At 54.7% G+C, this 24,957-nt stretch overlaps 11 protein-coding genes across 19 annotated transcripts; 4 read left to right on the forward strand and 7 right to left on the reverse strand.

The window, feature by feature from the left end:
• On the reverse strand, positions 1–1,268 carry KVP18_001169 (uncharacterized protein; the record flags this gene model as incomplete). 2 transcript variants are annotated; one of them, XM_067950909.1, is made up of 2 exons in its annotated part: positions 1–1,227; positions 1,256–1,268. In XM_067950909.1, coding segments are annotated over 2 exons (1,240 nt in total), but the record flags the coding sequence as incomplete, so codon positions are not given. The 2 variants fall into 2 exon arrangements, with proteins under 2 accessions (XP_067805824.1, XP_067805825.1); XM_067950910.1 differs by lacking the exon at positions 1,256–1,268 and having other exon boundaries at positions 8–1,198.
• An 86-nt stretch (positions 1,269–1,354) lies between these two features.
• KVP18_001164 (uncharacterized protein) lies at positions 1,355–2,569 on the reverse strand (the record flags this gene model as incomplete). Its single annotated transcript, XM_067950896.1, has 1 exon — positions 1,355–2,569. One exon carries the CDS (start codon positions 2,567–2,569, stop codon positions 1,355–1,357), a length of 1,215 nt encoding a protein of 404 aa, XP_067805811.1.
• A 65-nt stretch (positions 2,570–2,634) lies between these two features.
• KVP18_001173 (uncharacterized protein) lies at positions 2,635–2,856 on the reverse strand (the record flags this gene model as incomplete). The annotated part of the gene is made up of 1 exon (XM_067950915.1): positions 2,635–2,856. The coding sequence occupies one exon, from the start codon at positions 2,854–2,856 to the stop codon at positions 2,635–2,637; it is 222 nt and encodes a 73-aa protein (XP_067805830.1).
• A 16-nt stretch (positions 2,857–2,872) lies between these two features.
• On the reverse strand, positions 2,873–5,032 carry KVP18_001157 (uncharacterized protein; the record flags this gene model as incomplete). The annotated part of the gene is made up of 1 exon (XM_067950884.1): positions 2,873–5,032. The coding sequence occupies one exon, from the start codon at positions 5,030–5,032 to the stop codon at positions 2,873–2,875; it is 2,160 nt and encodes a 719-aa protein (XP_067805799.1).
• A 546-nt stretch (positions 5,033–5,578) lies between these two features.
• KVP18_001167 (uncharacterized protein) lies at positions 5,579–8,342 on the reverse strand (the record flags this gene model as incomplete). 3 transcript variants are annotated; one of them, XM_067950904.1, is made up of 4 exons in its annotated part: positions 5,579–6,111; positions 6,141–6,931; positions 7,086–7,246; positions 7,272–8,342. In XM_067950904.1, 4 exons carry the CDS (start codon positions 8,340–8,342, stop codon positions 5,579–5,581), a joined length of 2,556 nt encoding a protein of 851 aa, XP_067805819.1. The 3 variants fall into 3 exon arrangements, with proteins under 3 accessions (XP_067805819.1, XP_067805818.1, XP_067805820.1); XM_067950903.1 differs by lacking the exons at positions 7,086–7,246; positions 7,272–8,342 and having other exon boundaries at positions 6,141–6,948; XM_067950905.1 differs by lacking the exons at positions 5,579–6,111; positions 6,141–6,931; positions 7,086–7,246 and having other exon boundaries at positions 7,257–8,342.
• A 174-nt stretch (positions 8,343–8,516) lies between these two features.
• Positions 8,517–19,012, forward strand: KVP18_001160 (uncharacterized protein; the record flags this gene model as incomplete). 3 transcript variants are annotated; one of them, XM_067950891.1, is made up of 4 exons in its annotated part: positions 8,517–10,943; positions 10,982–14,951; positions 14,993–16,780; positions 16,809–19,012. In XM_067950891.1, the coding sequence occupies 4 exons, from the start codon at positions 8,517–8,519 to the stop codon at positions 19,010–19,012; spliced, it is 10,389 nt and encodes a 3,462-aa protein (XP_067805806.1). The 3 variants fall into 3 exon arrangements, with proteins under 3 accessions (XP_067805806.1, XP_067805807.1, XP_067805805.1); XM_067950892.1 differs by lacking the exon at positions 16,809–19,012 and having other exon boundaries at positions 10,982–15,022; XM_067950890.1 differs by lacking the exons at positions 8,517–10,943; positions 10,982–14,951 and having other exon boundaries at positions 15,031–16,780.
• Positions 19,013–19,130: 118 nt separating this feature from the next.
• On the forward strand, positions 19,131–19,982 carry KVP18_001162 (uncharacterized protein; the record flags this gene model as incomplete). Its single annotated transcript, XM_067950894.1, has 1 exon — positions 19,131–19,982. The coding sequence occupies one exon, from the start codon at positions 19,131–19,133 to the stop codon at positions 19,980–19,982; it is 852 nt and encodes a 283-aa protein (XP_067805809.1).
• Positions 19,983–20,012: 30 nt separating this feature from the next.
• Positions 20,013–20,894, reverse strand: KVP18_001171 (uncharacterized protein; the record flags this gene model as incomplete). Its single annotated transcript, XM_067950913.1, has 1 exon — positions 20,013–20,894. One exon carries the CDS (start codon positions 20,892–20,894, stop codon positions 20,013–20,015), a length of 882 nt encoding a protein of 293 aa, XP_067805828.1.
• Positions 20,895–21,003: 109 nt separating this feature from the next.
• Positions 21,004–21,504, forward strand: KVP18_001156 (uncharacterized protein; the record flags this gene model as incomplete). Its single annotated transcript, XM_067950883.1, has 1 exon — positions 21,004–21,504. The coding sequence occupies one exon, from the start codon at positions 21,004–21,006 to the stop codon at positions 21,502–21,504; it is 501 nt and encodes a 166-aa protein (XP_067805798.1).
• Positions 21,505–21,551: 47 nt separating this feature from the next.
• Positions 21,552–21,875, forward strand: KVP18_001163 (uncharacterized protein; the record flags this gene model as incomplete). The annotated part of the gene is made up of 1 exon (XM_067950895.1): positions 21,552–21,875. The coding sequence occupies one exon, from the start codon at positions 21,552–21,554 to the stop codon at positions 21,873–21,875; it is 324 nt and encodes a 107-aa protein (XP_067805810.1).
• A 105-nt stretch (positions 21,876–21,980) lies between these two features.
• KVP18_001158 (uncharacterized protein) lies at positions 21,981–24,937 on the reverse strand (the record flags this gene model as incomplete). 4 transcript variants are annotated; one of them, XM_067950888.1, is made up of 8 exons in its annotated part: positions 21,981–22,052; positions 22,081–22,288; positions 22,317–24,042; positions 24,071–24,276; positions 24,340–24,466; positions 24,495–24,555; positions 24,583–24,895; positions 24,924–24,937. In XM_067950888.1, 8 exons carry the CDS (start codon positions 24,935–24,937, stop codon positions 21,981–21,983), a joined length of 2,727 nt encoding a protein of 908 aa, XP_067805803.1. The 4 variants fall into 4 exon arrangements, with proteins under 4 accessions (XP_067805803.1, XP_067805801.1, XP_067805802.1 ...); XM_067950887.1 differs by lacking the exons at positions 21,981–22,052; positions 22,081–22,288; positions 22,317–24,042; ... (1 more) ...; positions 24,583–24,895; positions 24,924–24,937 and having other exon boundaries at positions 24,048–24,276; positions 24,340–24,452; XM_067950886.1 differs by lacking the exons at positions 21,981–22,052; positions 22,081–22,288; positions 24,071–24,276; ... (2 more) ...; positions 24,583–24,895; positions 24,924–24,937 and having other exon boundaries at positions 22,313–24,028.
• Between the last annotated feature and the right edge of the window lie 20 nt (positions 24,938–24,957).

Here is a 24,957-nt window from a genome sequence, read left to right on the forward strand (position 1 = left end):
CGTTTACGATGGAGGTGTCGCGGTGACCCTTGATAATCATCTGCTGATCGCGGAGTTGCTTTGCAACGTCTTTGGCACTGGATCCCGAGACGTCGGTCCAGGCACGGGCGAAAAGGGCGCAAGATATCATGACGAAGGAGATGTAGATGAAGGTATGCAGCGGATCCTCTACGATGTCACTGAGGGTGTGTGGTGGAGAAATGTAGTAGGATATGCCTCCGACTGGAACGGATTTGCCGCTGGAGTCAAGCTCCTGCCACTGACCCAACAGATTGACGATCAGGTTAGAGCGGAAGCGTTTATACAGCATCTGGGAGGCAAAGTAAAGATTGGAGACCAGAGCCGACTGTAGGATAATGGGAATGTTGCTGGTATAAAACAGCTTGATTGGGTATGTCCCAGTCTGTCCTCGAACTTTCTGATGGGCAACACCCAAATCGACGTGGAAGCCCTGGAAGTAGATAACAATGACGAACACCAGCACCGTAGCGATGAGGTTCGTTACGTTGGGAGCGTTGGACCTGTAAAAAGCTTCCCGTAGGGCGTCCAATTTGTTAGATCTTGTGACTAGCAGGTGAAAGAAGGCCACGATGGCGCCCTCGAACTCGGTTCCCTTGCCTGTGTTGATGGTGGTAGGAGACAGGGCTTTCCAGACGATGTTTTCGCAGACATTGCAAGCAATGAAGAGCGAAATTCCGGCTCCTAGCCCGTAGCCCTTCTGCAGCAGCTCATCGAGCAGAATAACCACTAGTCCCGCCGCTGTCAGCTGCACCACGATGAAGACTGCCTTGGCTGCTCCCATTTCAGACAGGTCACCGTATGCGCCGGATATGACATAAGCGGCAGCTTCGCCGAGAGTGATCAGAATAGCAAACAACTTTTGGGCTCCTTGGAATAGCTGCCTGTCCTCCTTAAGTGACATGTCCACGTCTATGATCTTCGATCCTGCTAGGAGCTGCATGACCATACTGGATGTTACGATCGGACTTATGCCGAGCTCCATCAGAGTGCCACGGTTGCTCGCCAAAATGACTCGGGCCCAGTAGAAAGGGTCTGCGCCTTTAGAGTTCAGAACAATGCCGTAAAGCGGAATCTGACAGCACACCAGAAAGATGAACAAGGCCATGAGAGTCATGGTCGCCCTCTCCCTGAACGGAATCTTACGGTCAGGCGTCTCCACCTCCGGGATGAAGCTCATCACAGGCTTGATAATGTTCAGAAACCTGACTGCGTGCAAATCTGAAAGGTAACCCACATCCTTGAGTCATCAGCAGAAATGGGGATTTGTACAACTTTGAAACAAGTATAACGGATTTACCTGTTGGTGGGGTCCTCGAAGATATCGAGAGAACTTTCAGTCAAAATACTGCTCAGGATAGTCGTTGTAGGTTCGTAGTACAGCGTACATTGTGTGGACCATGTCCCTGTCAAGCTCGTTTTTGAACTGGAGGAGCAAGAAGTGGCCGTTTGGAGACGGAATCAGCAGGAAACTGAACACAGGGGTCACTCCGGCGAAGCACTGAGCCAGCTTCTCGGGTCGGACGCTACACGCTCTATCGAGATCCAGCAGCGGCATCACTCGTCTTCCTTTGGAGTTGGTTATCGAGAAGGTCGGCTGGGTGAGGCTTGCCATGACGGTGACGTCCATGAAATTGTCTCCTTCAGTCTGAAGCATCCCTTTGACTCCCGTTTTCATGAGGAATTCCACCAGACTGACTTGACCAACGATCAAACTTATCTGACCTATGGTCTTCAGGTACCGCGACGCCATCCACTCATCTTTCAGGATCTTTTGCCGCTCTTCAGGATCTTGAATCGCCTCTTCAGAGTTCTTCAGGTACAGTGTCCGTTTTCCTGAAGGATTTTGCGAGAACACCGTCATCCCGCATATTCGATGACCTGGATGCGTTTCGTTCGAGGTAGTTGTCGGTGCCTTGCCCGACTTCAGCTCCAGTACAGCCGCCAAAACCCTGGCCGATTCGTCTCGCTCATCGACTCGGCCAAAGCAAAACACGAAGGGAGCCGTGCGACTCTCCGTGTGCACCATCAAGTAGGCTCGGACCGACTTTAGTGCCAACGCAGCGGCTGCCGACGGAGCGCCGCTGGACCGTCTAAACTTCCGAACGCTGGCCTCAGAGGTGTCAACTACTTGTCCGAGTTGCAGCGTCAACAGTCGCTGCGTGCCTCGCTGGTTGATAAGCTCTAGGTCGCGGCCGGATGAGTTGAGAGTCAGCAGCACCTGGGCGATCCGTAGGGTGCCTTCCACGTCAAGGAGCACGTGACACTCAACTCCTTCCATTAGGCGATCTACGCTCTCAGGTGAGCCTCTGGTAAGCGACTTTAGCTCGTTGAGATTGTCTTCACAGTCCTCGCAGGCGTCTATCTCTGCAAAGAGATTGTCAATCGTAGACCCTCTGTGGCCAGCAATTGTCCGTACCTGATCGTAGACGCCACTCTCTCTATTGCTGAGGCCTCGCTCATCCCCATCTTGAAGATCTATGGTCCTTTTTGGAGTGATCTCCTTTCGCTTTACGGTGTGAGTGGATTCTCGGCTGCCCGTTGACGACATGAGTAATCGTGTTTTCTGCAGTAGATTCATCTAACGTCTCCAAGATCACTCAGTCTGTTACAATGTCATGAACACGTATCAACTATCACCAGGCCACGATGCGACTCCAGTTCCAGGATTCGCTTCTTCAAAGCGCGTATCTGCGCTTCCGCCTCAGAAATCCAACGGCGGCGCTTTTCAGTTCCGTGGTGCAGAATGCTATCGACCACACGAAAGAACCGTTGTTCTTCTCGCGCCAGAAGGTCGCGCAGGGCGTCGAGGTACCTCTTCTCCTCCGAAGGAGACATATGAACCCATCGGGTCTCACATAGATCCATCACTTAAATCTGCCGGCGAATTTGACTGCGAGTCCAACGTGGGGAGATCGTCAAGATCCTGCAAGTACGTTTGCAGAGTATTGACTGCCTGACACTCTGACAGTGTCGGAGGCAAGGGCAACTCCAGATGGAACTCGATGTCTGGGTCGGGCTCTGTTCGTTCGGATAACGCCCGCGCAGAACGCACCGTAAAAGTTAACAGAGCTTGCGCCAATCGCACCTGTGGCGCTGGACACTCGGAGGAGAATGACTCCACGTACTCGGAAAGTCGCGCTTCCAAATGCTGCAAACAGGCCAGATACTGCCCTAGCGATCGTTGTTGGGACTTCAACATCCCGAATAAATCATCGCACTGAGTCTCAAGCGCTGTGCGTCGATGTTCGAGCACGCTCAAGAGGTCCACCTGGTTGGCTGCCAGCTCGTCGTGGGTTGCCGCCATATGGGAGTCAAACGACACGATTTCTGCGGCCACAGTCCGAAGCTGGCATGAGCAAAGGGCTGTGTGTTGCATGCCTAGAGTCCTACCAGCCTTCTTGAAATCTTTGGCTGCAGTGTGGTCCGCCTTCAGCTTCTTCAGCCTCTCCTGTTGAGTCGTGAGGTCAGCTTTTTTGGTATGATAAAGACGTACGTCTTGGTTGAGTCGCTCAATTTCGCCCCTCAGAAAGATTTCCTCCTCGGATGGTGAATCCAGTGGGCGGGCGGGCATGTTTGGTTGGGAGGTGCTGGGGAACGAAGACAAGGAGGTCATTATCGCGGCTAAAAACTCGTTGGTGTCCTGCGACCACTCACGGAGGCCCCATTGAAACTGCAGCTGGCTAGCAACGTTTGCTAACTCCTCACGGAATGCTGCTGCCTCGCAAACCATACGTTCAAATTCCCCCTTCGAAACCGCCATCGCCTCCCTCGCGTGGTCTATGCGTTCAGATACCCGATCGAGCTCTGAGTTGAAGGGCGCTTCAATCTCAAGTCTCGAAGCTTCTAGAGTTTCAGAAGTGGCAGACACCTCCGCCAATAGTAATCGGAGGCGGTTTAGCTCCGTTTCCAGCGTATCGATTTCTAATACCAGAGCCGACCTAGACTGTTCTGTAACGCACAGCTGCTCCGTGATTGGACCCAGAGCAGCCTCCTTCTCGGAGACAATTGAGCTGTGTGCGGCTTCCAGTTCAGATAGGCAGGCAGCATGTGAGCTGTGCTCCTCTTTAGCGCCTCTAAAGTTTCCTAACGAAGGAAGCGATGCTGGGCTAACCTCAAAATCCGCCTCTCCGTCGAAACTACATACGCATTGCTGGAGGGCTAAAAGATGGGCGCCCAGGTGGACTCCGTCTAGGGCGCTGTGGCGTTCCAGAGCCATAGCCAAAGAATCCGTTTGCTTGCGCAGCACGAGTTCCAAGGCCGACTCCAGCTCCACAACATCCGTGAGGTTCCCGCTGTCGTAGGCATTTTGAGTTCTCAATCGTAGGTCGTCGAAGTCTTCGAGCTCGGAGACCCAGTCGAAGTTAGAAAACGGCTCAGAGGCCTCCAACTCCTGGAGAATTGAGAAGACCCGTACGATTGCAGGTGCTACACAATGGCGATCCGAAGAGATGGACCTCGCCTCCGGAGTCTTCTCGGCTGGTGTTTCCTCCAGTGTCTGGTTCGATGTTTTCTCTGGTGTTTTCTCCTCCAGCGCCGCCTCTTCTGGGGGGACATGTGACGTAGGCGTCGCTACGGCAGCCTCATCGGTGGCAATATCAGCCTGTCGAGGAGGTGCTGCGCAGATATCCGCCGCCTCCTTTTCAGGTGCGCAGGCGTCCATTTCGTACGAGACGTCACCTTCTGGGAGCTCCTGCTGTCGCCGCATAAAGCCAAGCGTACCCGCCACGCGTCGAGTTTTACGGCGGCCTGGTTGAGTGTCAGGTGTTTTATGCCCAAAAGATGCTCCTTCCGAAGCCCCGCGGACAGGGAAAAAACGGCAAACCAGTGAGCTCTTTTCAGGCATAGGCTGGAGAGGGGACTCCGGTTTCACATGTATTAATTCAGGAGGTTCGGTCTCATTCTCATCACTTGTCGGAGAAGTGACTTCGTGGAGTTTAGGCGGCTCTGACAGGCCATCCTCAGTCGCAGACTCCTTCGTCAGATACTCCAAGGCGGAGAAAATCGAGCGCATTTTAGCGATTTATATGAGGACGCCCAACGTTGTCGTCAGTGGTACTCCAGGTGTTGGAAAGACTACCTTCTGTGAGGAACTGTCCCAATCTCTCGGTGACGCGTTCGTCCATATCGATGTTGCCAAGGAGATAGAAGCCCAGAAACTCTACTCTGTCTTTGATGACACCCTACTCTGCAGTGTTTTTGACGACACGAAAGTGAACGAGTACGTCGAGGAGCTGGTGGAAAGCCGACCTCAAGGCGGACTCATCCTTGACTTCCACAGCGTGGACTTCTTGTCGCCTCACTGCGTTGACAGGGGCATCGTTCTGCGAACGAACACGGATGTACTCTACGACAGGCTGCAGGCCCGTGGTTACAGCGACGAGAAAGTGCGGGGCAACCTGGAGGCCGAGATTTTTGAAGTTTGCCTGAACGAAGTGCGGTCCCTTCTTGAGATTGAGGAACCTCGGGACGAGCGCTTCAAGCTACTGCAACTTTTGAACAACAACGTGGATGATTTGGAGTGCAACGTGCAAGCATCCGTGGAATTCGTCAGCGCATGCTAGAAATCTTCATCCCATGGCTCTCCAACTGCCGGTGGCTTCCCAAAGGGAGTAGGATCGATGTCAAATGTGTCTGAGGCGCCTCCTGTCGGCGCCACCTCCTCTTTCGTGCCGGCTGGAATACTTTCCGCCGGTGGTACTAGTGGTGCTTGGTACCCACGACCCATCAAGCGGTCAAAGCTGAAATCGGAGAAAACTGCGTGCTCTCTGATGTCTTTATACCTATGGGCTGAGCAGCCTAGGCGAACCTCCGGCAACCGGCAGAGGAGTCGCTTGATCATGTCCTTCGCGTCTTTGTCAATCTTCCGATCGAATTTGAGGGGTCCAGTTAAGATGTCCCGGAATATGTCCAGTTGCTCCTCTGCGTTGTTTCCGAAGGGTAAAGGCCCGCACACGAATTCATAGAAGCACACTCCCAAGGCCCAAATGTCCACTGCCGTAGTGTAGCCCTTTCCCAGTATCACCTCCGGAGCCATGTAATGCGGAGTCCCTACCAAGGTGTACGTTCGGCCAGACACCTTTTTGGCGCATCCTGCAATCATCTTAGGCCCAGAGACCTACCGAAGTCAATGAGCTTTATGTATCCCTGGGAGTCGAGTAAGATGTTCTCGGGTTTGAGATCGCGATATACTACCTTCTTCTCGTGGAGGTATTCCATGGCTACGATGATGGAGGCCATGTAGAACTGGCCCTGCGCGCGATTAAGGAGGCCCAGGCTGCGGATGGCTTCGTAGAGCTCCCCGCCGGTGGACAGCTCAGTCAGGAAGTAGAGAAAGTTAGCATCTTTGAAAGTACGGACCAGCTTAATAATAAACGGGTGGTCGTTTTCAGCTAAAATTTCCCGTTCTGTACGGATATGCTCTTGCTGGTTCAATTTAACCACGACGCTTCTGCTGACGGCCTTCAAGGCGTAGTGGTGCCCGGTTCGTTTGTGCCTAACCAGCCGAACAACTCCAAAAGTACCCTCACCGACGACGCCCATCAGAGTCAAGTCTTTGACTTCCACCTGTGTGTCCTGAAGCCGGATGCGCTCTTCCAAATGCGACAGCATAGGTCCTTCCATGATGCTCAGGAACGTAGCCTTATCCACCACCCACACGTGGAGCTCCTCTGACAGTGCGTCTATTGACGCCGACCTAGGTTCGTCGTACAAGAGAGCCCTTTCACCGAAGTAGTCGTACTTGCCGGAAGTCCTAATTCGTTTGCCGCCTTTCGTCACCACAGCCTCGCCGTTCTTAATAATGAAGAACCGAGTGCCAGTTTCTCCTTCCCGGATGATCTCTTCCCCCTTCGTGTACGTCACATCCTGAAAGGCCTGAATCAATCTCTCAGACTGATCGGTGGAGAGGTAGCTGGAATAAGTCACCATTGCGCATTACCCAAAAGAGTGACGTACAGCCCGCCCCCTTAGAAGCAGGGCTGCATCTCTCACTGGCATATGTGCCTGTACGAGGAGAGAAACATGATGGCGGAATAGACCCAGCATAAAACCAAAAAATTACTCACCGGAAAATGAACATCTTCTTCAGTACGAGAAGTTTGTTGTTCGTCTCCAGTGCAGATCCTACGTCTCCGAGACAAGCTACCAAGGCACTGGACGCCAAAAGTGCGACTTTGCTCACGGTTATGGAGTCGACGCGATGCATGAAGTTTGTTTGCAGGTGCTGCTGAGGTCGGTCAGCCGGTACCCACCTTCACATACTGCTCTCCGAAAAAGCCTCCTCTCTCCAGAATAGTCACCTTCTTTCCCCTTAGGGAGATCAAGACGGAGCCCTCGAGCACAATTATGCAGGCCAGATCCTTTTGGCGTGTGAGCTTGCCATTGGATATTCTGTTGACGATCGTGAAGTTCTCGGGGTAGTCCTTCACAACTACACCGGCCATAAGCGTGGCGAGCTGCTTTTCGCTGAACTGCCTCAGCGTTGGCGACTGCTGCAACGCCTGCAGCATAACATTCCGAAATAGCACGTGCTGCAAATTACCCAGAACATTATCCAGATGCACCCTCCCAACTCCCAGACAAGTGGTAGTTACCACTGCCCTTACAGTTGCCGAGCGCGGTTCATCGTAGAGCAGCGCTCTCTCTCCGAAGTAGTCGCCCTTCACTAGCTCACGAACGACTTGGTTCTTTATCATCACTTTGGCTGTGCCCTCCTTAAGGATGTAGAGTACGTCCCCAGGCTGTCCTTGTGTTACGATGTCATGGTCGGCCTCGATAGTCTCCGTGAGAAGCGCGTTAGTTATCATAGAGCGCTGTGCTTCGGTAAGCATTTCAAAGAGCTTCACGGAGTCTAGAAACGTTCGGTTCTCTGCATAGGTCTTAGCACTCATCTGCTGCAAAATGCTACGAAACACCACCCGAGTAACAGCCCATGCAGTCAGCCCAGCGCGTCCAGCAGTTACGGTGGTCGTCCGTACAGCGTCGTGGATGAGTGCTATCTCGCCAAACGTGCGGCCGCGAGTTAGTTCATCCTTTTTCACACCGTTCTCCGTTATTACTGCGGCACCCTGCTTCACCGTGAAGAAATAGGAGCCGGGGTCGCCCTCGTTAAACACGATCTCCCCAGCAGAAAAGACATATGATTTCATAGCCGCTATCAGTGACTGCAGTTCCGCCTCCTTCAAAGTGGAGCACACCAGATTCGTCTTGAGTCCGTCCAAAAGCAGGTTTACATCGACCTCGCTCTTCTCGTCGACCTGCTCGTGGTCGGCGACGCCATATTCAGCGCAGTCTGAAGGTGCACCTTGCAGCAGGGTGGTCATGATATTCTCCAATATGATCTCCTTCGTAGCGGTGGCCTGGGCGCCCACATGATTGCAACTCTCTGCATCTTAGATGCCAGCACACCGTTATAAACAAGTCTGCGAAATTTCGCTCTTCTCGTTGAGTCAGTCCAGGTGGAGTGGAATCTGCCCATTGCACACAAACGAGTGCTCATGGGTCTTGTAGCACAGCTACTTGCCAAACTGAACCCACTGATCCGTCAGTTCGTAGACCCTATCCAGGAGGATCAGGTGAGTCTGCTGCCGCTGCTCAGAGGCGAGCTGCGCTTGGAGAGACTCCAGTTCAACCAAACTATTTTGGCGGCCCTGGGCGTGCCGTTGAGCATCGACGTTTCCTTCATAGGCCGCGTTGGGGTAAGAATCCCCATTGCCAACCTCCTTTACGGCACCACCAACATCAAGGTGCAAAACGTGCTACTGGTCATGGACAGCGTGCCACCATCTTTCTGGGACTCACACAAAGTCCTAAGCCAGATCCAAGCCACAAAGGAAGCGATGAGTGGAGAAGGCCTTGAGGGGTTCTCATCACTGCCCCTTGAAGGCGGTTTCCTCTGGAAAGTCATACAAAGGCTGGCCCACAACGTAGTTGTTGAAATCGAAGATGTGGAGGTGCGCGTGGAAGATACGTCAGTGGCTCCGCTAGCGATGGGTGCCCGGATTCACAAGCTGACGGTGAAGAACCAGGGCCCAAATCGCTCTCTCAGGTCGCTCGATCACTCTGTGAGGTGGAACCTTCTCTGTGAGACGGTGACAGTTGATGGACTTGGGATCTACATCGACCAGCTCAAGCCGGAGGACGAGATCCTCCGTCTGCGGCGAAGCCGGCTAGAGCGCGAGATACACGCTACGAGGCGCACGAGATCTTCGGGCTCACGGTCCATGCAGAGTCTGGGGTCGTCTTCTTCTATGACCGAAGTGGAGTCCGCCGCGTGTGGATGGTGCAACTTTCGAGCATCGGACAAGGTAGGTGGGGAGGATGCCGCACTCCCCGCGGTGGTCGTCTGCCTCAAGGACATCCCTGTTGATTTGAGATGCAGTCCTCCTTACAGATCTTTGCTTGAAGCGCATTGCATAACGGAGGAGGAGGAAGTGTTCTTCGACGCGGCGGAAACAGTAAAACCTGACGGTTGGTGCAGTGCCGCTGCTCAGGTGGAGGAGCCAGTAAGGGTCTCTCCCTTGGTTGACTTTGACCCGATCACGGAAATGTTTGAGAAGGACTCGGAGTCCGACCGCATTGGTGACCTGATAAGACGACAGCTGCGATTTAAGCCCTCTGAGGTGCCTCACGCTGAGGTTATCATAGAGAAACTCATCAATGGCCTGTGTCACTGGTGGGTGCTGGAGCCTAGATCGCTCTCACTTGATCTGTCGGTGCTGCCATTTCCGCAGGCCCACAAGGAGCCTTTAGTGAAACTCTGGAGCGACAGTACAGGTGCCCCAGGTCTCTTCCCAGTGGCACGCGCAGACATCCATCTCGAGGATCTGGCAGCAAAGGCTGACATCAGACAATTACTTGGGCTGATCCGCTGGTTCGAGGGGAGCTTGGGTCTCTGGTTAAACTGGCAACAAGGGCTTACAAGTCTAGTCGAACACAGCCGCAGCACCCCAGAGGAGGCACACCAGTATCAAGCTGCTTTTTGCAGAAGACTCCTGGACCCAACCCACCAGACGGAAGACGACACCAGACTGATGGAGGAGTACCAGATGCAATACAGTTCCGCTGCCGTTAACTTCCTTCAGCGGCAGGCTGTTCAAAAGGTGCAAGTGGCGCAAAGTACCCTCCAGCCCTCCAAGGCGTCCTTTTTCGCCAGGTGGTTCGGACGAGCGGCCAGCGACGAGCTCGAGGAGTCATTGATGCGTTCAGTCTCTGCGATTCTGGATGACATCCCGTCTGACCAAGTGGTCAAGTTCAACCCTCTAACAACCGGCGCGGACTTCTACCTGGACCTGAGCCTTCTCCGTGTGAACGTCGCCATCACCGTTCCCCAGCAGGCGCCGCAAGACTGGCTGATCACGAAGAGCCTCGAAGCGGCCCTGGACGCTGTCCACTTGGTGGTCAACTCTGACACGGCTCGATTCAAACTCTGGCTCGGCGTAGAGGTGTACCCGCTACGAGTTGTGCTGGCTGACCTGAAGCCCACCACCGTGGACGTTTACCCTGTGGTGGTGAGCCGTGGGGCTTTGGGGAGAGAATGGCCATCGGGCGACGAAGCACGACTGACTCGACAGGCCATTAAGAAGATGACACCGGTGCTGAAGGTGCAGCTGGAACTGAGCACCTTCGTGGCGCCACCCCACTCACCCATGTCCATGATTCTGCAAACCAACGAACCGCTTGCAATCATAGCCGATCCAAGCCGACTGGTGCAATTCGGGGCCCTGGCTCTGATCGCTATGCAGGTCATGGACTCCATGCAGACCCAGGAGGCTGTTGACCGACTAACCCTTCAACTGGCGGCTTGGGGCTGTTTGTACGCAGGTCGCGTCAGCGCTGGCTCCAGTTCGCACGTCAACCTTAACTTCCAGGTCCAACTTGGGAAGCCTGTTGCCGTACTGATAACTAAGGACTCAGGAGACTTGGTAGGTGCCTTCACTCATACGTCTGCTATATTTTCCAGGCCAAGGAGGCTCTATGTCTGTCCATTGACAGCCTGTCACTGCAGTCTGATGTGCAGCCCACCCGAGACGTGTACACCGCCGAGATCGCCGCGGCTGAGGTGACTGACGAGATTCGCTTGCGTATTGAAGGGCTGTTCCTCGCTCACTTCACCGACGCGGGAGAATGTCTGTCATCAATAGGTATCGATCACACTCTTTTCGCTGCGTTCGCAAGGGCCCGCAGTGGATCCTTCATTTCAGCGGCCCCTGCCTGCGGAGTTATCCTCGAGAAGAGTTCCTATGACAACATAATTGTGCGTGTATGCCACGATCCCGTTCGAAGAGACGTGTCCACGCTGCACCTGGATTACTGGCGCGACTCGCTGCGTGTAGTGGTGGACGAGAGCTTCGTGCAGTACGCAGTAAGTTTGACAGATCTCGTGCTGTCAGACCTGGACCTAGCGATGGCGGCAATTGACAGCGTTCGGGACGCACACACGCCTCCTGCGACTTCTACGATGTCCTCGGAAGATTCATCGCTCCTAAACATGCAGCCTTTGGAAAACCTGAGCTTGACTCCAGCGTTCCTCGGCTCTCTCGAAGTCCATGTGTCCATTCTGGAAGTTGACGTCAGGCTCACGACTGTCGCCGACACAGGCGACTCACCCCTCTCGAGGGCGATTTTAGGCGTGTCGGTCACGAAGCTGGCACTATCGTCCTCCGTTGACATGAAGTCGCAGACGATGTCCTCCCAGGTGGCAGTTGGCAACCTGCAGGTGATAGACCTCTCAGGGCTGTCTCCCGTACCGCTGAGGTGCCTCCTCCGGGGGGTTCGGCGGCAGCGAGTGCCCTCGCATTGCATCGAGCTGGAATCGGGGCTGGTAGACATCAACTCCCTATCGTTCTGCGAAGCGGCGGCTTTCTTGGCGTCAGACATCACAGCTCCCTTCCTGTACTTCAGCATTTATGTCGACTTCGTAAGCAAGGTCCAGGATCTTGCGTTGCTTGTACGCCCGTTGCGGGTGGTACTGATGTGGGAGTACCTGGACCTTGTCTCGACTGTAGCCCTGCGTCTTTTGCGAGAAGCAGCGCCTAAGGTCAGCGAGGTCAGCGAGGAACCTGCACCCTTGCTAGCCGATGATGCGGACGACTCTGTACTACAGCGTCAGCTGCAGAGTGAGATGCTCACGGACCAACAACAAGTTCCCAAGTCGACTCGTATTAACCTCCGAATGAAGCAGATCGAAGTTCTGATCTCCGTTGCGCCGTGTAGGCCTCCGTCTCCTCCGAAAACAGATCGCTTCTCGGGTTGGAATTTCTTACGATCAGGGACGGTGCCCCTGCCTAGGTGCCTGGTCTTCAACGCCAGCCTCTCCATGGACGCCAAAGCTTCTCACTACACCGTCCCAAGTCAGACCGGCGTTCGACTACCTCCTGGTCATGGATGGTTTCTAGGTCGCCCCGAGACATCTCCACGCAAACGCGTGGAGTTCGAGCTGCCCCAGGCGCCTACCCGAACCGACTCTAGCCTGGATGACCTCCTTCCGTGGCTGCACTCCGAACCGGATGACAGCTTTCCCACTGTGCACTCTCTATTCCGACAGAACGTTATTGGTCCGTCGCTTGCGTTTTTCTGTCCGTCCCGTGTGGATATCACGCTTGACATCGATCACGTTGCCCTGGCCTTCACCAACCTTGAGGCGGCTTCGGCAATCTCCTTGCGCGACCTGCCATGGAAGAAGATCCTCAACGACTCTCCAGTCTTGCAGCCATTCAGAGCGACCCTCTCTGGCACCCTATTCTTCCCGACGCCAATCATGTTCTTCGAAAGACTGAACGGTATCAACAGGTCAGTGTCGCTGCTGGCCCGGCATTCCAGGGGGTTTCTCATGCCCAACCACCGAGAGGGATTTTACATCTCAGTGCATGTGGACCCCATTCATGTGAATCTGACATCTCCCAATCTGCTGGATCTGATTACGCTCGTCTCCATTGGCCATGCGTTCAGTGCAACCATGGCCAACCAATTCCCAGAATCCGCAGAAACGTCCATGGAGGGAGCCAGCACTGGTGAAAACTACTCTGACGAGGGGGGAAACGACGTCCTAATCGCCCCCGAGAAGCCTGTCGTGCTTGGTGGGCTGCCGTTGTGCCTTCTGGCGTTTGAGATTGAAGTCGATGTCACCCTGGAGTCTTTGGTTGTTGTGCTGAAAGGCGGATACACGCAGGAGTCCGCGGATAAGCTGATGGTGGCACTGGTGGACGCAGCAGGGTTGCATCTCGTCATCAGATCCCCCTATGTCGCCTCTCACAACCTGGAGCGTGACTGGTGGTTTGGAATGGCTCATTACGCACGACTGTTGGATTGCAGTTACAATGCAGAAAACATGAGGAGCGTCTCCTTTGACTACGATAAACTTCAGAACCCCATGAACTTCACGAGGATTCGTAAGCGGCAGCGATACATTGAGACTCATAAACGGTTCCAAGCGCTTCTGAGACGCATAGGACGCGCCCTTCGTGGTTCCGCTCGCGAAGGAAAGCAGGGAGGCCAGTTCGAGTCGATACTAAACAAAGGGGTGACGGAAGCGAGACGTGAGCTCCTCAACAGCGACAAGAACTTGGATAACCGTGCGCCGGCCTGGATAGTACTTCATGGAGACATCACCGTCTCCGTCGACTACAAGATTCCAGACGAGGCGCGACACATGTCTCTAGTAGAGCCCTTCGTGCTGTCGTACGTCGCTGGTAAGATTGCTCCTCAGCATCCGTTGGAAGTTGTGTCTGCGATGTCCTGGATTAACGTCAACCTGAGCGTGGCCGTGCTGGACACGCTGCAGCAGGCCATGTACCGTTACGTCATCGTCAACCATCAAGCACGTGAAAGCATGAAGGTTAGCGCGTTGGAGCGGCTCATAGCCCAGGATAGCGATGGCTTAGGACACGTAGTGTACCCCGGGTTTGTGTCTCTTGGGCTGGACACTGGATCGCACGTCTACCACTTCCGGGTGAACGAGGGCTTTGACGTTCTCAAACCTCTGCTACAGGCGTTGGACTTCGAGTCAATGGTGCCAGGGGTCAGCTACGCAACTCTCAAGACGCGTGCATTGTCAAGACTTCTACCGTCCGGCGGCTTGCCCGGAGTTCTGGCTTCCGAGCCCTCTAGAGGTCCCGCAACCATCGCCAACTCCCTAGGACAAGTCATAGGCATAAGGGTGGACGGCTACGTGAAGCTGGTGGAGGATGGGTCGGCGACTAGTTTGACGGCTGCTGAGATGGGCGATTTCAAGATTCTCATTCAGCTGGATCGGCAGGTATACATCTTGCCCTCTGCATGGGTGGATTGGACCCCAGGAAACATCACCGTGGTCACTCTCCGACTCCGCGCCCTTCAAGAAAGCAGGAGTTACCTCGATGTGCTCATCCGGGGCCTGACCCCCGCCACCCCCCACGGTCGTCAAGTCGTGTTGACCGCCCAGACTGGCCTTCGTAATCTCTCTGGCTGTGCGGTAATCGTGCAGCCGCGGTTTCACTCGGATGTGTTCGCTACTGCCGCTACTGAGCCCGAAAGCGTGCACGTTGCGGCGTCTGAGGCTTCTCGCGATAAGCCAAGTCGAAAGTGGATAACGTTTTCCTCCTTCGTGTTAGATGGCATCTCAGCCATCAGAAGGGGACCCTTTGCAGGCAAGACGCAGGTCCATGTCCCTCCTGAGTCCCTGTGTCCCCTGCCGCTCTGGTGGCTCTTCGGCAGTAGCACTGAACTGCTGGTTACTCTGGACGAGGGTTCTGAGGGTGAGCTACTGCTGGATCCGTCCGTACTGCGCCTGATGGGGACATGTGAGAGTCGTCTCCAGGATGACGAGACGGACGAGCGGTCAATGAACCTGAACACCTATCCATCTGGTCGCGTAAATCTGACGCGCGGTTCAGACAACTTCACCTTGGCGGTTACTTTGGCTGTCCTGTCGTCTCTAAGAAAGAAGAATGCCAGTAGGTGCCTCTTCTGTCAATTATTGTCTCACTCTTTCCAGCTCGCGGCTTCTATCGAGAGGTTTGTCTGACACCAGCCATGGAGTTCGCCTGTCGGCTCCCCGTTCCGTGTCTTCTTCACAAGCTGGACGACCCTTTGGAGATCAAGACTGTCGTTCTGCCTTTCGTGCAGGAGTATTTGGCCAGCACGACCACTGAGGAGGACGTGGTTGATGTGAAGAACCTGATGGGCGACGACGCGACGACACGCTTGAGCCGAGGGCGCCACATCCGCTTGGGTGTCGGTGCTGACGTTGTGCTTCCGCACATAACTCCAATGCTCTGCGTCACTCTCCTTGAGCCAAACGACGTCATGATTAGCCAGCCCATACTCGCGGATGAGGTTGCTGAGTCCGTATTCCGGCAGTTATCGTTCTGCCCCTTGCAATGGTGGTCCAGACGGACATCTGTGGACACTACCGCTATTCGCAGCTCGCAAGCGCTTACGCTCACCCTCGAGGTGAGTCCTCTGGCCAACGACCGATTCCTCCCCAGCAACCTGAAGCACGTGACTCGATTGAGTGGCCGCAGCAGCATCGTTCGTGCAGCGCTCTTTGCTCCCGCATGGATATCTAACCGCAATGAATACCCGGTAGCCATATGCGCTGACGACATCGCCCAAATGACAGTTGCCGCCACTAGTCGTAGCCTTTTGTCGAACGAGTACGGGTCGTCCTGCAGGTTGCGTGTGCCCAATGTCAACCTCATAGCCCAACACGACCGTTACGGCCGCGTGGATTTGGGGCGCGTCTTCCGCCTTTGGGGGACTAAAGAAGATATCAGCAAACCGTTCACTGTGCGCAACGGCGAGGTCAACATCGTTACTGTGCCCAGGTCCACCCGGCAGCCACAACTGTCGTACGCGGTTAGCATGTACCCGGCGAGCTCTCCGTTCATCCGGACTACCGTCGTGGACATCCATCCCGCGTTCACCCTCATCAACAACAAGTCCAACCCCATGTGGATCCGGGAAGACCCCTACATTCTAGCAGACTCTAGGCTGATGCCACGCACCTCTGGCCACCTTACTGGGTATATGAAAGTCCCAGCGCTTGGGTATCTGGAATTCCACCCGCAGCTCTCCTGCAGCCGAGTCATGATTCAGCTGTCAGGAGTGCCTGACGCCGAGGAGTACTTTTTAAAGGTCATGAGGCCAATGATGGACCGAGGAACCATGTCGCCTAGCATCGACATCGATCAGGACGTTACTATGTGGTCTGTGCCTGTCGACGTGTCCACGTCCACGCAGCTGCAAATAATGCATCCTGGCGAACCTCTGGGACGGGCATCCAGTCTGGTGATAACGGAGGTGCAAGTCAGCCTTGTAAACGGTTGCCGCTTGTTGCGGTTTTCAACCCCCACTGTCCCTGAGTTCCGATTCGTCAACCTGAGTAACACTCCTCTAGGGGTAAGCCAGGAGGGAGTACAACTGATGATACCTCTACCTCCACAAGACACGAAGCTCCGCACACAGTTTCACATCCTTCTCGACAGTCAGAACGCTCATCATGTGGCACGCGCTCAAGCGTTGCTTGAGGAGAGGAGCACCACGTTTGCCTGGTTCAGTTTCTTCTCCGGCAACCCGAAGGTTTTGGACATCTGGGCCATTGATTACACTTCGGACCAAACGTCACAGACTGGTCACACCGGACATGACTCCTCCGAACCCACGCACCGGGGAGGTCCACCAAGTCACTTGCTGCGTCAGTGGATGGACCGGCGCCGGCAGGAAGGCATCGCTGCCCATATAGACCCGTACGAAATTTTCTCTGGCAGACACAAGCGCACTCGTGAGTGGAGGGAGCACTGCTCATTCAGGGACCAGCCTGGTACTCGTGATTCCTGACTGGCAGAACAGTGGCCCGTTACTGATTCTCGCACATTTCCTGATCGTCACAGGCAGCAAGTGGGTAGTCTTCCAGGAGTACAAGGGCACCCTGCCTGACCACGTGCAGGAGTACATTGGCGGCCATCCAGAAAGTCTGCCCAACACCAGCCCTACAGCCCGCACGTCCACGGTGCTCTCCGTGACGGCTGCCACCCTAGGGCAGAACATGCCTGACGGGTTGCTTGTTGAGAAGTACCTCCTGGAATCGCCAGCGGAGAAGATGCCAATGCTGGATTTCAACTCCGACACGAGCATCACGTTCTCGCTAGAGGGGGCTGGTGTGGCCATCATCTCGAGTGTCCCAGTCGAACTGCTGTACGTGTCACTCAAGAACCTAGACTTGAATTACCAGATGCTTGGCGATCAGGAGGTGCTGATGACCGTGGACCTTGGATGGGTGCAGGCGGATTCCAGCCCCACAACGCGCTGCGACACGATATTACGCCCCATAACCGGCAACTTTGCCGGTAAGCGTTCCCTAGCGGACGGGAAGGTCGCACACTTCGACATGCTCCTGCGGTCGTCGACCTCGACAGTCACTGCTGGTGCGACTTTGATAGAGTTCCCCAAGCTGGAGGTAGACATGGCTCCGATGTCCATACATGTAAGCATGGTCATCGTTCGGCAGCTTTTGTTCGTCGTTGACAATGCCCTGCAGTCCATCGACTTGGAGGTCTTCAACTCAGCTATCCGTGTAATTGAGGAAGCACAGGAAAATCCTGGAGGTCCGGAGTGGATCGCGTTACACGGCCCGGTGCTGTATCGCTCGTCTGTCAACTTGAAGGTGTTCATCTCGGGGTTTGAAATTGCCAAGCTGGCCTTCGTCGTAAACGTATCAAACCCCTCTGACGCCACTAAAACGGATTCCCTTCCTAAGAATGAGGTTATTCGTGCGGCGTACGCCGCTTTAGACCTGGTCGCCGCCATCAGCGATGCGCAGATTGTCTTTTCGAAGTTCTCAGCAACGGATTTGTGCGGGTCGGCCGACGAGTTAATTGAAGACGTAGTCATCCGGTACGCCACGGAGGGTGCCAAGCAGCTGCATAAGGTATTGGGCGCTATTGACATGTTGGGCAACCCGGCTCTGGTCATCCGAAGAGTGCTGACCGGCTGCCTCAACGGGCGTGACGCCTGTTTTCACGCGTTCAAAGTTTGCCGGCAAAACTGTCAAGTAGGCCAGTGCTGTCTGTATTGCGGACGAAGTGTGAAGTTTGGCTTGGTTGGCGTTTGCTCGGGAGCGTTTGAGTGCTCGACCAGAATAACGGGCAGCTGCTTCAACCTCTTCCACCGACTGTCGAACACCGGAAAGTATGTACTGTACCCCCAACTGGCGGCGCGCGCCGCCGGAGAGGGCCGAGACGAGCTGCCTCCCAAAAACATCCCTATTGGGTTCTGGAAAGGCTGCAAGCATTTCGGACTGGAAAACGCGGTGAGCATCGCGCACTGCGTCTGCAAGCCACGCAAGGGGTTTCTCGTTGCCGAAGAAGACTTAGCGTACAGAATGAACCAAGAGGGAAGTGTCCCATCAACAAGTGCCAAGGTAGGAGCGGCTTGTACAGGCGTCTGTGGGGGCGTCTTATCAGGCTTCCTGTCTCTTTTGGGCGTATTCCCCGGGTCGTGTCTGATCTGCTGCACCAAAATCAGCGCCGGATTCCTGAATCAGCTCATATCGCTTCCAATGGTCGCCACTATGCGTCCAGCTCGGAGCTTTGCACGAGAGGACTGTACAGGGTACGACTTGGCGTCTTCCTTGGTGGCCGCGCTGGTTTCGTCCCTGAAACTTAGCGTACCGGGTGTGATGTTCGCTCTGCCGCTGCCATCACGACAGTCACGCAGGCATCATGCTGCTGAGCTGCTAGTGATTACGGTTGACTCCATTGGCGTGGTCAACTCCAACGGGTACCGTTGGCAGTTTCTCAAGTCTGACCTGCTGGAAGCCTCCCTCAAACGCACACTGGAGAACAATGAGGCTTGGTTTTTCTTGCTGTTGCGCTTTCAAGTGTCCGAAGACAACATGGCTGTGAGAGCTGTGGAGGCCAGCCGAGTAAGGTGCGTCATCCGCCTTCCCTTTCGGGATGAGCGCAGGGCCCGTCATCTGTGGCGGGTAATCCAATTAGAAACCCATTGCATCTGAGATTCCGACTCCAAAGAAATCCTGCTGAAGCAAAGTTTGCCTTGTTGCTTGCTGTCCAACGATATATTGACTATCGTTTCTATGTCATTCTTCAAACCAGGTGATTTTGAAGATAATCATGCGGGCAGTGCGCTGCCAGCAACGAGGCTGGAGTGCACGACGGCTTCGAGCGGTGCTTCTGCTGCCTACGACCTGCATTGTGGAGTCCGAGTCCGCGCCAGCAGTAAAATCCACACCGCCAAGGCAGTGGGTTGGTCATTCCAACGTCACATTCCCCTTCCGTACGCCGTGCAAGCAGTCGCCGCTGACGGTATCCGCCTGCCGAGTCTGTCTGGAGACGTCACGAAACTGCGAGCATCAGAGACGCCCAACCCGATGCCAGTTGGATCAACCACCTGACGTCATGACGGTTACGGCCATACCTGGAATACTGTTGCCTACCGTGCCTCTGCCAGTGGAATGGTCCTCTTGGATGCAGTTGGTGACGACACTCCGCCCGCCATGTGGCGAGTTCTGGAAGCCGCTACCTTGTCGGACAGATAGTGAACGGCGATTCCAGTTCCCGTGCGCCTACTTCGTTCGTCAGTCTATGGGGCTGCCCGAGAAGTTTGCACTGACTTGCAAACACACTGACAGACACAACGCAGGCAGCGCCTTCCAAATGGCGCTCCAAGAAGTCTGGGAAGCCCTAGGATGCTGCCTGCCCGGAGTGAAGTTATTCATGATAACAGAAGCATTCTTCCTACTCCGTGCAGCCCTGACCAAGGATCTGAGTGTCTCCCAAACCGGTGTTATGCTGCTTCTCGGCGTTATCGTGGCGGTCTGTTCTCATCTGGCGCGTAAGGTAATGCTGAGTTGTCAGTCGCCGAAGGACTTTTTCCAAGCCAACAAAGACGTTAGCAAGCTCATTAACGGCATGCTGCTGACTGCCTCAGTCCTTCTTATAGCTACGTACGTATTTGTGGTTTAGATTCACCTGAGGTGAAAGGTTATACGAATTCTACGCCGAGAAGGAAAGCTTCATACCATAACAGACGGTTTCCTTGCGCAGGTCGGCCTCTGCTCCCACCGTAACGTTGAGAGAGTTGTCCAATTTCTGGGAGTATGCCGTCGCCACCTTCCCACTGTCGGTCAGACGCGTCTTCAAACTCGAAGACTTGTCCGCCGTGAAGAACACATGGCCTCCGACGCTGGAGGTTATTGCCTTCGTCTCCAAGTCATAGGAGACCTCCGCTGCCACCTCTGTTGGCTTCAAGGCCGCCAACTCAGTACGGGACCAGAAAGAAGACGTAACCTTCTTGGTATTTCCGTTTAGCATCACCTTCCACGCTCCGTTACCTGCGCAGCACTCAGGAGGTCCGAAGGACAGTCCTGCAGATGGAGATCCGCTAACTTCCGCCATTTCCCCCGACACAGAACCGGCGATCCCCACCTGCATACTTCCTCCCATGCGGCAGTTAAACGTCTCCATAAGTCCAGCATCGGCCGACCACTTTCCAGACACGGGTTTCAGGGCGAGGGTCAAATCAAGCGGCCCCTCCTTCACCTGAAGGTTAACGTCCGTGTCGAAAGTCTCGGACCCCTCCTTGTTAATCGACTTCGTGAGCTTGCCAGTACCGGTAACTCCGGCAACCAAAGGCATGCGGACCTCAACAAACCCACTACCGTCTCCTCCGACTTTGCCCATAACTGAGCCCTTGTTTAATGGCGCACGCACCACACTGGTGACGACTGGGAACTTGTCCACGCCATCAGCAACAGTCTGAGTGTAGGTAGGGCCGGCCGAACCCTTCTTCATCTCGAAGAACCACTTCTTGTCGTGCACGTATCCAACATTGAGGATAGACCGGGTTTTGGAGTTGAGGTCTCTGACAAGCACCATGGGATAGCAGGTTGTAATATTTCGTTTTAGGCAGTCATGTAGTGTGGGCAGAGACAACAGTATCGAGTGGCAGCCCCTCACCCATAAAAACACACCGATAAATCGCAGAATGGCCTGTTGCATTGGAGGTGTATGTTTTAGTCCTTGGCAGGTATTCGTAGTCCTGTCCCTGGTCGCGAAGTATCTGTGGAACCTGATCCAACGGCATGTGCTCGGCAAGACCACCAACGTCGAGGCACGAGTGGGGGGAGCCCAGCTTTCAGATTCCCCAGTTACCGTGGTGGACTCCCAGTCCACCTGGAACACGTTGAAGGCCCAAGCCCTCCTCGAGAATCGGGTTTTGGTAGTGGACTACCATGCCACCTGGTGTGTGCCTTGCCAGCGAGTGGCCCCTACAGTGGAGCGACTGGCAAAAGAGTTTGACGGACTGTTCGTGAAGGTAGACGTGGACGCCGAGCTTCAGTGTGGCTACACGGGCACGCCGCTTCCCACCTTCAGTCTGTTCAAGGTCAAGGACGATAGTCTCAATCTGGAACAGCTGGAAATGACCATCGGTGCGGACCCTCGGAAGCTACAGACTGCGCTGGAACTACGTTGTGGCTTGTGGTGAAAAGGATGTGGGGTTTGCGTAACAATGAGCAATTCTGAATATTATCGATGGTCAACCCCTCTCGCCCTGTGACGGCTCTGTACACCGAGGCACTTGAGCTTGCTAATGTTACATTGAAAGCCAAAGGTGTGAAGTCGGCGGTGCAAATCATGAAGGAATTCTTTGACACCAATCAAGAACCGATGGCCGCCCATTTCACCTCTAAGTCTGTTAAGCAAGTTGAGCAGGAGATGCAGGGTCACATGCTGGAAGCCTCGACCATGTTCGCGAGTATTATGAAGAGCAACCCAGAGAAAGCTCAAGCTTTTTTCTCGGAGCTGCAGGACATGGTAGACGAGGAGTTCCAAGCCTTCAAGGAGTATGCTTCGTGAAGTTTAGTAGACGAGGAGTTCCAAGCCTTCAAGGAGTATGCTTTGTGAAGTTTAGTAGACGAGGAGTTCCAAGCCTTCAAGGAGTATCTTCGTGAAGTTTAGGATTTAACGAAGTTGGTTTATGTTCTCTACGGTGATGTCCGGTGTTCCTCCCGTCTTTTCATTATGCCACTCGAGCTGTGTGAGAGGCATCCTCGCGACTCACGAACTGCCGATAGTCTTCTCGGATTCTGCCGACCTCCACCATTGCCGTCTGCGTAGTCAGCTGCATACGCTGCCGGTCCTCTGTTGTGAGCGCTAGCGTGCGATGTAGTTCTCCCTCGAGGGAGTTTATGGTGTCTCCCCGTTCGCGAACGACATCATGCATCAGCCGCAGCGTCAGTAGTGTGGTTCGGTCGTGGTCGAGTACGTAACTGTGTGAGGTCTATGGAAGGGGCTCACATTTCGTTGAGGGCCTTCTGGAGCGTCATGGACGGTGCATTGATGGGCACACGGCTACGAGGCGCAAATAGCGTGTTAGCGTCCAGGCCGGAACTTACCAGCTGCAGTAGCTGCTGTAGCAGTCGATCGCCAGCCTCAGCTTTTTGGTCTGGAGTCTTGTCACGAACCCGAATTAAACTACGAGACGACTCGCGGGTGCGACGTGACTGCCACTTCAGGCACAGCATCGGTGCAATCACCATCCACCTCTCCAGCCGCCGTCGCTCCGCCTGATCCATGTGTTCTCTGAGATAGAGCGTCGATTCCAGTAGGTGTGTCCATTTTTCGTTGCTCATCCCACACAGTGGTTCCACATCGATTACCAGCGGATAGCTGAGGGGGTTGTGTGAGTGCACCCGCACAGGTAGCAGTGCTTCTCGCATGACCTCCGGGATGAGGATTGTTACTCGTGTAAGCTTATTGGTGCAGATGCCGCGTTTGTCTACGCCCCCCCATACCAACAGGTTCATGCGCAGCTCGAAGCGGTTGGCTACTCTGTCTGAGGTGCGCACGAAACCACGATACTCTAGGAGCTGCGGCGACTCTAGAACCGTGATTTGGGATCCCGGTCGCAGGACGTTCCTCCATTTCTTGGGGAGAGCCACAGACTGATAGGTCTCGTCCTCGAAGCTGAACATAGAAAGCGTGCTGGTCCCGAAGAGCAACCACACTTTCTCTCCCAACACGACTCCCCTAGCCCAGTAGGCGGCACCAGGCGGCAGAGGAATCCAGCGCCAACGGAGGGTGAAGAGGTCTAACACGGCGATCCAGACGATCGGTCGAAAGTACCCAGGAGGGTTAGCACCGTAGATGTAGAGCTTATCCTGGTACAGAGCCACACAGCACCCGCGTGTTTTGGGCATCATGCTTTTGCATTCGGTGGCGCTTGGGTGGAAGTAGTCGAACGGCAGTCCGGCTGCCTTCCGAGACGCCCGCGCGGCTGCGCTGCAGGTAGCCAGCGCAACAGGAACGTACCCGCCCTGCGTAGTCACTTCCTCCCAGGCTGGGGACTTGGCATCGAGATCGATACGCCAAAGGACCATGCCCTTGTCCACGGCGGGTTTCCTAGTTCTCTTTCCCTTCCAGTAGTTGTCACCAAAAAAGCCTGTGGTCGCCTTCTTTGCGCCGACGTAGTATGAAGCCTCCTGCAAGTCTTTGTCCCAGATATCGTACTGCGTGTTCATATTTGGCCGTTCGGACTCGACCGTCAGGTCCTGGGCTGTCATGCCCTGAACGACATAGACAGTGCGGTTGTGTAGAATGCCCAGAGCACCCATCTGGGGAGGCGGTGCCCGCCCCCCCGCTTCAATGCGCGTCCAACCCCTCGAGGGCACGTCATATCTCCATAGATCGTTGGCCAGGGTATAGTCGTGGATGTACGCCGTACGGTGGATGGTTTCCCCGCCGAAAACAAGGAACCCGCAGCCATCTTCGAGTGTTAAGAAGGTGTGCCGTTTGTCGGGCCATGGCTTACCGTGGGGGTACTTGATAACCTTGCTTTCGTAGGTGAAGTCAGTAAACGAACCGCCTTCACCCCAGAGCATGTGTGACAGCAGTTCGTCTGACGAGCTGCAGGTAAGCGTCAGCGCTGCCTCTTCTCTGACAAGCATATCCATAGGGCGGAATTCCCAAAGCTCCTCCACGGCGGAGGGCATCTGCTGTGCGGGCGACATGTCGCCTCCGAACACTGGGTCACGACCAAACCAAGAGCTTACTGAATACCGTTGGCTCCACGGCTGGAAGCAGGAACGGATATATGGCGCCAGCTTTCAAGAGCTCCTCAGTTTTAGCAGGGTTGAATGTCAACAAGTCGTGGAACGGCGACGATGTCGACGGACAGCCCAGAAGGGCCTGTAGTGCCGGTTTCTCGAGGTTTGAATCGGCCACTGAAAGGCTTTCAGTCATGTCGTCCGAAAGAGCCCTGGAAAAAGCTGATAGATTATCCCAATCATTTTTATTAAAATGTATGCAAAAACAAACCTACTTTGCTAGCTTTGTTTGAAGGAAATGGTCGTTGACAGGCTGCAGAAATCGGCTGACAACGGCGTTGTCCTCCGAGCGGCGTTTTACTGGGATGTTAACAACCGCAAGTCCCATATTCCATCGTCCATCTGTGTCTGATGAACCTTGGCAACTCACACCAGCGTTGTGACAGACGACTGCAGGGAAGGTCGTGGGCGAAGAGGCGAAAGCCCGATATCTACGTGAGACCCATGCGACCTCCTACGGTGACCATGCCGTACCCCTCGCTGATCATATGCTTGGGGTGCTTGCGTTGGAGATTGGCTCTGATGTCATCCTGAAAAAGCAGGTCGCGTTCGACGGCGTCCATTATTCTTTGCGCCGCAGGATCTGTGTTCGCCGCATGATCCAGATCACCCTCCTCGAATTCATCCAGCTTCTGAAAGTCGCCGGTCTCGCTGCCAAGGATACCTGAAAGCAATGGATTCCACTCAGCGGGCATATGGAAGTCTTGTCTTCTCCTCGCTTGAGGGCACCCATCGAACTTCGGCGGCCGATCTCGAGAGATCGGGGTTGACCTGCATGAGATTCCCTCAGATGCCTTACGTGGACGAGCCCATGCACACGTTCGCGAAATCGG

The sequence above is a fragment of a genome, assembly GCF_019968955.1.
Source record: "MAG: Porospora cf. gigantea A chromosome Unknown PgA_NODE_90_length_42319_cov_352.742, whole genome shotgun sequence".
Classification (NCBI taxonomy): domain Eukaryota; phylum Apicomplexa; class Conoidasida; order Eugregarinorida; family Porosporidae; genus Porospora; species Porospora cf. gigantea A.